Raw genomic sequence first — 10,664 nt, 5'->3', positions numbered from 1 at the left:
GACCTAGAGAGATACAACCTACTGTAACTTACTGGCATGACCTAGAGAGATACAACCTACTGTAACCTACTGGCATGACCTAGAGAGATACAACCACTTGCATACAACCTACTGTAGCCTACTGGCATGACCTAGAGAGTTGCATCCCTACTGGCATGACCTAGAGAGTTACAACCTACTGTAGTCTACTGGCTTGACCTAGAGAGCTAAAGGTGTAAAATTCCGGGATTTTAAATGAATATTTTCCAGTAATAATGATAATTTGTATCTTCCTATCCACATGTGGGATCCCTCTCCTTTGTCGTCCGCTCTATACCAATAACAGACAACTACTGTGGGACTCCCAATGGATATATGAATACAGCCTGGATTCGAACCAGGGACTGTAGTGACGCCTCTTTCACTGAGATGCAGTGGCTTAGACCGCTGCATCCGTGTGTGTGTTAACTATTAGAATGCTGTACTAGAATGCTTAAAAGGCCACTAAAATTTTAAATATCGGTTATCGGTATCGTTTTTTAGGGCAAGGAGAATATTGGATATCGGTATTGGCCAAAAATGTAATATCGGTCTCAGGATAGTAGCTTGATGGCCTCGAATGTTCATTTTAGCGCCCCCAGACAAAACCACACACCCAGGCAAAGTGCAAGTCTCTGGGCTTTCAGCCTCAGGAGAGGGCGGTGATGGAACTGGGTCTTGTAGGCCGGGCTCATCTAACTAATATTTGAATATATATATGTTTTAAATTCAAAATTCACTAAAATGTAGCTAAATATTCGCTAAATTCACAAACTTTAAGAATACTGCTGGAGCAAACGGAAAACACATTGGGTTTTTACAGAAATGTTTGATGATTGACTAGGAATGCCTTGGTGACCACTGTTTTTCACACTGGCTATTATTTTAATGAACTCCCCCAAACAAGACCAAATCTGAACCAATCATAGACTTATATGTTTCACACGTTTGGCCACACAGTACAGCACAGTAGACAACTAAGTAACTAGATACTCTGTTTYTCTTTGACAGGAGAGAGACCAGACTCTCCCTCTGACAGRGGGAAGAGTCCTTCAYGGGAATCAGACCCAGAGACGCCCAAASRAYKYYGASYACATCACTGCTCCCACTGTGGAAAGAGTTTTACCAAGTTAGGGAACCTGAATAGGCATGAGAGGACACACACAGGAGAAAAACCTTTCCAATGCTCCCAGTGTGGYAAGAGTTTTAACGAATTAGGGTACCTATTAATACARAAGAGAATACACTCTGGAGAGAAGCCTTACCACTGCTCCAAATGTGGAATGACTTTTACCTGGTTAGGGAGCCTGAAAACACACYAGAGAATACACACGGGAGAAAATCCTTTCCWATGTTRKCACTGTGGAAAGAATTTTACCCAGTTAGGGAACCTAAATCGGCACAAGAGGACACACACAGGAGAGAAGCCTTATCACTGTTCCCAGTGTGGAAAAAGTTTTAGGGGTTTAGTGAGCCTGAAACAGCATGAGAGGACACACACAGGAAAAAAGCCTTACCAATGCACCATATGTGGAAAGAGATTTACCCAGTTAAAGTCCATGAAATTACATGGAGGAATACATACAGGAGAGAAGCCTTATCAATGTTCCCAGTGTGGAAAGAATTTTAGGGGTTTAGTGAACCTGAAACAGCATGAGAGGACACACTCACAAGAAAAGCCCTACCAATGCTCCCTGTGTGGAAAGAGTTTTACCAAGTTAGAGGGCCTGACTAGGCATGAGAGGACACACTCAGGAGGGGATAAGTCCTACCACTGCTCCCTGTGTGGAAAGAGTTTTACCAAGTTAGGGGGCCTGACTAGGCATGAGAGGACACACACAGGAGAGGATAAGACCTACCACTGCTCCCAGTGTGGAAAGAGATTTAACAGGTTAAGGCATCTGAATAAGCATGAAAGAATACATACACAGGAGGAGAAGACATACCACTGCTCTCAATGTGGAAAGACATTTTCCCAGTCAGAGGACCTGAAATCACATGAGAGAATAGAGAGACTGTGTTCTGACTTGTGTTTTTGACTGAGAATTTGTGTTTTTGTTTGTCACATTAAATCATATTGTTTAAATGAAATCAGACACGAAAATCTGACCAAAACAACGGGCCTGTTTCTGTTGTTTTTCATCTTGATCTAAAATCACATTAAATATTTAAAAATGTGTATTTCATTTTCATTATGAACTTTGATTGGTTGTATACAAGTATAAACCCTCTGATGTTGTTCATAATATGATTTGGATATTGCTACATGTAAATGATTATATAAGGAAGTAAGTAGCCTTGGCTTGCAGCTGTTTCTGTAGTGAAGCAGTTTGATGTACAAGTACTTCCTCTGGACAGGACTCTAGTCTATAGTCTATACAGTACACAGTGTAGTAACAGGACTCTATCTCCTGTTTCTGTAGTGAGGCAGCTGGATGTACAAGTACTTCCCCTGGACAGGACTCTAGTCTATTAAGTTATTATATAGATTCATTTTATTTTTCTATTCTTCATTCCAACCTTGAATTTAAATGTGATATATGATTTGGATATAATGACTTTGATTGGATACAGCTGCAGCCAAATATATTGGCACCCTTACATATATTGGCACCCTTACACTTAGAAATAATTCCCTATTTCTTCTCAAATCAGTTGAAATTGATGGTGGTCTAGTACCACTACTATACTATGATGGTCTCCACACCTTGTTATTGTACTGGCTCCACTACTATACTATGATGGTCTCCTCCTTGTTTCTAGTACTAAGTACCACTACTTACTATGTGGTCTCCACCTTGTTATTGTACTAGCTCCACTACTATACTATGATGGTCTCCACACCTTGTTATTGCACTAGCTCCACTACTATACTATGATGGTCTCCACACCTTGTTATTATACTAGCTCCACTACTAGTACCACTACTATACTATGATGGTCGCCCACCACTTGTTATTGTACTAGCTCCACTACTATACTATGATGGTCTCCTCCTTGTTATTGTTCTAGTACTACTAGTACCACTACTATACTATGATGGTCTCCACCTTGTTATTGTACTAGCTCCACTACTATACTATGATGGTCTCCACACCTTGTTATTGTACTAGCTCCACGACTATACTATGATGGTCTCCACACCTTGTTATTGTACTAACTCCACTACTATACTATGATGGTCTCCACCTTGTTATTGTACTAGCTCCACTGCTATACTATGATGGTCTCCACACCTTGTTATGGTACTGGCTCCACTACAAGTACCACTACTATACTATGATGGTCTCCACCTTGTTATTGGTACTGGCTCACTACTAGCTCCACTACTATACTATGATGGTCTCCACCTTGTTATTGTCCTAGCTCCACTACTAGTACCACTACTATACTATGATGGTCTCCACACCTGGTATTGTACTAGCTCCACTACTATACTATGATGGTCTCCAGACCTTGTTATTGTACTAGCTCCTCTACTATACTATGATGGTCTCCACACCTTGTTATTGTAATTGTACCACTACTATACTATGATGGTCTCCACACATTGTTATTGTACTAGTACCACTACTATACTATGACGGTCTCCACACCTTGTTATTGTACTAGCTCCACTGCTAGCTCCACTACTATATTATGATGGTCTCCACAGCTTGTTATTGTACTAGCTCCACTACTATACTATGATGGTCTCCACCTTGTTATTGTACTACCTCCACTACCATACTATGATAGTCTCCACACCTTGTTATTGTACTAGCACCACTACTATACTATGATGGTCTCCACACCTTGTTTATTGTACTAGCTCCACTACTATACTATGATGGTCTCCACACCTTGTTATTGTACTAGCTCCACTACACTATACTATGATGGTCTCCACACTTGTGTTTGTACTAGCTCCACTACTATACTATGATGGTCTCCACACCTTGTTATCAAATTTATTTTTTATAGCTCTTTTTAAGTCAGCCGATGTCACAAAGTGATTATCAGGAACTCAGCCTAAAACCCAAACAGCAATGCAGATGTCGAAGCACGGTGGCTCCCAATTAAGGTTCAACCAGCCACCTGTAGTTGGGAGGTAGTTCTGTAGTTGTATACAGCCAGACTAGAAGGGTTCATGCAGATTGTTGGTAGAGAGGTAGTTCTGTAGTATCTAGTCCGACTGGAAGGGTTCATGTAGATTGTTGGTAGAGAGGTAGTTCTGTAGTATCTAGTCAGACTGGAAGGGTTCATGCAGATTGTTGGTAGAGAGGAGTTCTGTAGTTGTATACAGCCAGACTAGAAGGGTTCATGCAGATTGTTGGTTAGAGCGGTAGTTCTGTAGTATCTAGTCAGATAGAAGGGTTCATGCAGATTGTTGGTAGAGAGGTAGTTCTGTAGTATCTAGTCAGACTGGAAGGGTTCATGCAGATTGTTGGTAGAGAGGTAGTTCTGTAGTTGTATACAGCCAGACAGAAGGGTTCATTAGATTGTTGGGTAGTTCTGTAGTATCTAGTCAGACTAGAAGGGTTCATGTAGATTGTTGGTAGAGAGGTAGTTCTGTAGTATCTAGCCAGTCTGGAAGGGTTCATGCAGATTGTTGGTAGAGAGGTAGTTCTGTAGTTGTATACAGCCAGACTAGAAGGGTTCATGTAGATTGTTGGTAGAGAGGTAGTTCTGTAGTATCTAGTCAGACTAGAGGGTTCATGTATATTGTTGGTAGAGAGGTAGTTCTGTAGTATCTAGTCAGACTAGAAGGGTTATGCAGATTGTTGGTAGAGAGGTAGTTCTGTAGTTGTATACAGCCAGACTAGAAGGGTTCATGCAGATTGTTGGTAGAGCGGTAGTTCTGTAGTATCTAGTCAGACTAGAAGGGTTCATGGCAGATTGTTGGTAGAGAGGTAGTTCTGTAGTATCTAGTCAGACTGGAAGGGTTCATGCAGATTGTTGGTAGAGAGGTAGTTCTGTAGTATCTAGTCAGACTGGAAGGGTTTATGCAGATTGTTGGTAGAGAGGTAGTTCTGTAGTATCTAGTCAAGACTAGAAGGGTTCATGCAGATTGTTGGTAGAGAGGTAGTTCTGTAGTATCTAGTCAGACTGGAAGGGTTCATGCAGATTGTTGGTAGAGAGGTAGTTCTGTAGTATCTAGTCAGACTGGAAGGGTTCATGCAGATTGTTGGTAGAGAGGTAGTTCTGTAGTTGTATACAGCCAGACTAGAAGGGTTCATGCAGATTGTTGGTAGAGCGGTAGTTCTGTAGTACTAGTCAGACTAGAAGGGTTCATGCAGATTGTTGGTAGAGAGGTAGTTCTGTAGTATCTAGTCAGACTGGAAGGGTTTATGCAGATTGTTGGTAAGAGAGGTAGTTCTGTAGTATCTAGTCAGACTGGAAGGGTTCATGCAGATTGTTGGTAGAGAGGTAGTTCTGTAGTATCTAGTCAGACTGGAAGGGTTTATGCAGATTGTTGGTAGAGAGGTAGTTCTGTAGTATCTAGTCAGACTGGAAGGGTTCATGTAGATTGTTGGTAGAGAGGTAGTTCTGTAGTATCTAGTCAGACTGGAAGGGTTTATGCAGATTGTTGGTAGAGAGGTAGTTCTGTAGTTGTATACAGCCAGACTAGAAGGGTTCATGCAGATTGTTGGTAGAGAGGTAGTTCTGTAGTATCTAGTCAGACTAGAAGGGTTCATGTAGATTGTTGGTAGAGAGGGTAGTTCTGTAGTATCTAGTCAGACTAGAAGGGTTCATGTAGATTGTTGGTAGAGAGGTAGTTCTGTAGTATCTAGTCAGACTAGAAGGGTTCATGTAGATTGTTGGTAGAGAGGTAGTTCTGTAGTATCTAGTCAGACTAGAAGGGTTTATGCAAATTGTTGGTAGAGAGGTAGTTCTGTAGTATCTAGTCAGACTAGAAAGGTTCATGTAGATTATTGGTAGAGAGGTAGTTCTGTAGTATCTAGTCAGACTGGAAGGGTTCATGTAGATTGTTGGTAGAGAGGTAGTTCTGTAGTATCTAGTCAGACTAGAAGGGTTCATTAGATTGTTGGTAGAGAGGTAGTTCTGTAGTATCTAGTCAGACTAGAAGGGTTCATGTAGATTGTTGGTAGAGAGGTAGTTCTGTAGTATCTAGCCAGACTGGAAGGGTTCATGCAGATTGTTGGTAGAGAGGTAGTTCTGTGTTGTATACAGCCAGACTAGAAGGGTTCATGCAGATTGTTGGTAGAGAGGTAGTTCTGTAGTATCTAGCCAGACTGGAAGGGTTCATGCAGATTGTTGGTAGAGAGGTAGTTCTGTAGTTGTATACAGCCAGACTAGAAGGGTTCATGCAGATTGTTGGTGAGAGAGGTAGTTCTGTAGTATCTAGTCAGACTAGAAGGGTTCATGTAGATTGTTGGTAGAGAGGTGTTCTGTAGTAATCTAGTCAGACTGGAAGGGTTCATGCAGATTTTCTCAAGGTTGGGTTTGATGGAGGCAGTTTTAAGGGAATTATTCACAGTGCCTGAATTAAGAAAGTGTTTCGTGATTTATGATTGTATGAGTCCTGTGGGAATAGGGTCCAAGGGGCAGGTAGTTGACCTCATATTATGGACCATTCAGAGACAGATGTTGGGGGTTGTCAATGAGAATGTGGTGAAACTGCAACTGGGAGGCTCAGTGTGAAGCAGAGGGACAGGTCTGAATCAAGGGGTAGATTGTACAGTGAAACTGCAGCTGGGAGGCTCAGTGTGAAGCAGAGAGACAGGTCTGAATCAAGGTGTAGATTGTACAGTGAAACTGCAGCTGGGAGGCTCAGTGTGAAGCAGAGGGACAGGTCTGAATCAAGGTGTAGATTGTACAGTGAACCTGCAGCTGCGAGGCTCAGTGTGAAGCAGAGGGACAGGTCTGAATCAAGGGGTAGATTGTACAGTGAAACTGCAGCTGCGAGGCTCAGTGTGAAGCAGAGGGACAGGTCTGAATCAATGGTAGATTGTACAGTGAAACTGCAGCTGGGGGCTCAGTGTGAAGCAGAGGGACAGGTCTGAATCAAGGGGTAGATTGTACAGTGAACCTACAGCTGCGAGGCTCAGTGTGAAGCAGAGTTACAGGTCTGAATCAAGGGTAGATTGTACAGTGAAGTAAATGCTCTTTATTTCAGATTTGGGGATTTGAAAAATGCATGAAAATTGTACTTATTCAATGGATGGGTAAAGGAGGAGTTATTGAGTGGTTGAACGAATTTCTTTACTACATAAAATATAATTCTGGGGTTCCCGTCACCATTTCAAAGAGATTGGTAAAGTATACCTTGTGTGCAGTGTTCAGTGCCTCTTTGTATGCAGTCTGATGATATACAGGGACTGGCATGCAGTTAGGTTTGTATGCAGTCTGGTGATATACAGGGCTGGGCATGCAGTTAGGTTTGTATGCAGTCTGGTGATATTACCAGGGCCTGGGCATCGATGTAGTTAGGTTTGTATGCAGTCTGGTGATATACCAGGGACTGGGGATGCAGTTAGGTTTGTATGCAGTCTGTTGATATACCAGGGCCTGGGCATGCAGTTGGCTTTGTTTTCCTCTAGCTATTCTCCAGTTTGCTCCCAGCTGCTTTCATAGAACATAGATCACTGTTAAACTAGGCTGCAGAGCGTTCCTAGTCTGACAGATAATTCAACCAGTGTGTGACCAGTGGGTTTCTTAAATGAATGAATATGAAACTGCCTTAAATACAGATGTGAAGGAGAGTATGTTTTAAATTCTCACTCAAAATATGCACTGCTCTATTTGAACGTCTCAATATAATATTATTATTTTATGAAAGAAATGAAAAATACATTTGTGTGCAACAAAAAAAAGTATCTTAACTGCGTTTCCCACACCAATCAGCAGACAGCGATGTGCGTCTTTCAGGCGATTCTGCGAGCGTGACGTATAATCTAGTGGACGGAACGGATCAACAACAACGAGTCAGCCATCTTGGTAGCCAACATAGCCGAAACATTTAGGCTGTTTTCTGTGCATATTTGCCTCTGTGTTTTAAATTTACGTCTGACATCTAGTTAATTGCCCCCATTTAAATGTTATAGGTACATTGTTAGTCAACTAGCTAGCTTGATAAGTTAGCCTAGCACTAAACTAGTCGCTCATGCTAACTAGCTAGCTAGCTAATATCCCCGACCATGAGCTCACTGATGTATTCTCCCCCTGCTAAAGAGGAGGCGGTCTGCTGGACGGAGAAAGAAGCTCTGGGGCTGAACATTGTCGTGAAAGAGGAGAAGGAAGAGGAGGATGTTACAGTAAAACAAGAAGTAGAGGGTGAGGCTGTTACAGTAAAAGAGAAAGACGTTTCAGTGAAAGAAGAGGAAGACGCGTTCAGAGTGAAAGAGGAGGAGGATGCAGTTTTTGGAGTGAAGAAAGAGGGAGAGATAACGGTCATATTGACAGAGGAGTCAGGAGATCTTGTTACCACCAGTAAGTACTGTCTTAAAAACGGGCTCTAACTGTCCAAAGTTTTTGAATAAATGTGTGGTTTTTAAGCAGCATGCTACTGAAATTCTATAKTTGAAAATGTTGTTCTGTACTATAGGAATTTATGTTATAATGTTAAAGCTACATTTTAAAATGGGTGGTTAAAGCCCTGAATGCTGATTGGCTGACAGCCGTGGTATATCAGGCCGTATACCATGGGTATGACAACATGTATTTTTACTGTTCTAATTACGTTGGTAACCAGTTTATAATTGCAATAATCCACCCCAGGGCTTTGTGATATATGGCCAATATACCACGGCTAAGGGCTGTATCCAGGCACTCTGCGTTGCGTCGTGCTTAAGGACAGTCTTTAACCATGCTATATTGGCCATATACCACACTTCCTCGGGTCTTATTGCTTAACTGTAACATGTGTATACCATCAGAGTCCCCCCACCACAAAATCACAACTTAATTGTCTCACAGAATGGCAAACAACCATCTCTGTTCAGCCTATAAATATGACATTATATATTATTATAGAGCTCTTATTATGACATCATGACATTCCCTGAGAGATTAGATTTGGAGCTCTACATCATTTGTTTTTAAATCTCACCGTCACAAGTTATTTTTAATGATGTAATTGTTGTGAAGACTGACCTCAGGTTATTGAGGATCTAGTCTAGATTAAACCTCATAGGAAGACAATTTTATTTAATCAGGCTTCATTCAGGTCTCTCTGTTTAACTAAATAATCTGTTTGTCTTTTGGCAGGAGAGAGACACGACTCTGACAGCGGGAAGAGTTCCTCAGAGGAAACAGACCCAGAGACGCCTAACAACACCACTGCTCCACTGTGGAAAGAGTTTTAGGTGGTTAGGGACCTGAAAACGCATGAGAGAATACACACAGGAGAAAACCCAATGTTCCCAGTGTGAAAAAAGTTTTAGGTGGTCAGGGAGTCTGAAAAGCATGAGAGAAAACAACACGGAGAAAGCCTTTCCAACATACTAATACACAGGAGGAGACAACATACCACTGCTCTCATTGTGAAGAAAGACATTTTCCAGTCAGAGGACCTGAAACACCATGAGAGAATAGAGAGGCTGTGTTCTGACTTATGTTTCTGACTGAGAATTTGTCCGGGCCAGGATTCACAGGCCAGGGTGTCCGCTATGGACACCTGGAAGAAATCAGCAGCGGACATTTCTGAAGGTTTATCCAACAGACCTGTACATCCAGTGATGGATCTCTATAATGTGAAACTATTTCTGAAGGTTTATCCAACAGACCTGTACACCCATGAATGGATCTCTATAATGTGTAACTATTTCTGAAGGTTTATCCAACAGACCTGTACATCCATGAATGGATCTCTATAATGTGTAACTATTTCTGAAGGTTTATCCAACAGACCTGTACACCATGAATGGATCTCTAATATGTAACTATTTCTGATGATTGTGATGTATTGTTTAATAGATGTACTATGTTAGGTATATTTATCTGTGGGTTTATTTCAACAGATTTTAAACTGATGCTATTAGATTGTACTATGTTAGGTCTTGCAGGTGTACAAAGTGTTATGTATGGGGCAAATCCAACACATCACTGACTACCACTCTTCATATTTTCAAGCATGATGGTGGCTGCATCATGTTATGGGTATGCTTGTCATTGGCCTCACTACAGTCCCTGGTCTAATCCAGGCTGTATCACAACCAGCTGTGATCGGGAGTCTCATAGGGGCGGCGCACAATTGTCCCAGCATTGTCCAGGTTAGGGGAGGGTTTGGCCGGCCGGGATGTCCTTGTCCCATCGCGCTCTAGCAACTCCTTGTGGTGGCCGGGCGCATGCACGCTGACTTCGGTCGCCAGCTGGACGGTGTTTCCTCCGACACATTGGTGTGGCTGGCTTCCAGGGTTAACTTCTTATGGCTGCAGGAGCAGTATTGACTATCTTGGATGAAAAGTGCCCATATTAAACAGCCTGCTCCTCAGTCCCAGTTGCTAATATATGCATATTATTATTCATATTGGATAGGAAACACTCTGAAGTTTCTAAAACTGTTRGAAWGATGTCTGTGAGTATAACAGAATTAATATGGCAGGTAAAAACCTGAGAAAAAAATCCAAACAGGAAGTGGGAATTATGAGGCTGGTCGATTTTCAACCAAGATCCTATTGAAATCACAGTGAGATGTGGATGAG

The 10,664-nt window shown here is 41.9% G+C and overlaps 2 protein-coding genes and 1 long non-coding RNA gene across 5 annotated transcripts in view; 2 read left to right on the top strand and 1 right to left on the bottom strand.

Moving 5' to 3' along the window:
• LOC139029118 (zinc finger protein 135-like) overlaps positions 1–9,442 on the top strand; it is an 11,255-nt gene extending 1,813 nt beyond the window's left edge. Inside the window, exons 2-3 of one of the 3 annotated variants that reach the window (XM_070448237.1) lie at positions 8,253–8,451; positions 9,229–9,442. In XM_070448237.1, coding sequence (XP_070304338.1) covers positions 8,253–8,451; positions 9,229–9,326 — 297 coding nt within the window. In that variant the 3' untranslated portion in view covers positions 9,327–9,442. Of the gene's footprint in view, positions 1–1,029; positions 2,705–8,252; positions 8,452–9,228 lie in introns of those variants that run through there. The other 2 variants (XM_070448236.1, XM_070448235.1) reach the window with 2 other exon arrangements.
• LOC139029119 (zinc finger protein 180-like) overlaps positions 1–10,664 on the top strand; it is an 83,493-nt gene that overhangs the window by 64,858 nt on the left and 7,971 nt on the right. The window lies entirely within an intron of this gene.
• On the bottom strand, positions 9,144–9,438 carry LOC139029120 (uncharacterized). The gene is made up of 2 exons (XR_011481376.1): positions 9,365–9,438; positions 9,144–9,288 (listed from the first exon to the last, which is right to left on the bottom strand). It is a non-coding gene; the product is annotated as an uncharacterized lncRNA (long non-coding RNA).

Source organism: Salvelinus sp. IW2-2015, linkage group LG18 (assembly GCF_002910315.2).
Source record: "Salvelinus sp. IW2-2015 linkage group LG18, ASM291031v2, whole genome shotgun sequence".
Lineage (NCBI taxonomy): Eukaryota > Metazoa > Chordata > Actinopteri > Salmoniformes > Salmonidae > Salvelinus > Salvelinus sp. IW2-2015.
This window is presented reverse-complemented; position numbering and strand designations above follow the sequence as displayed.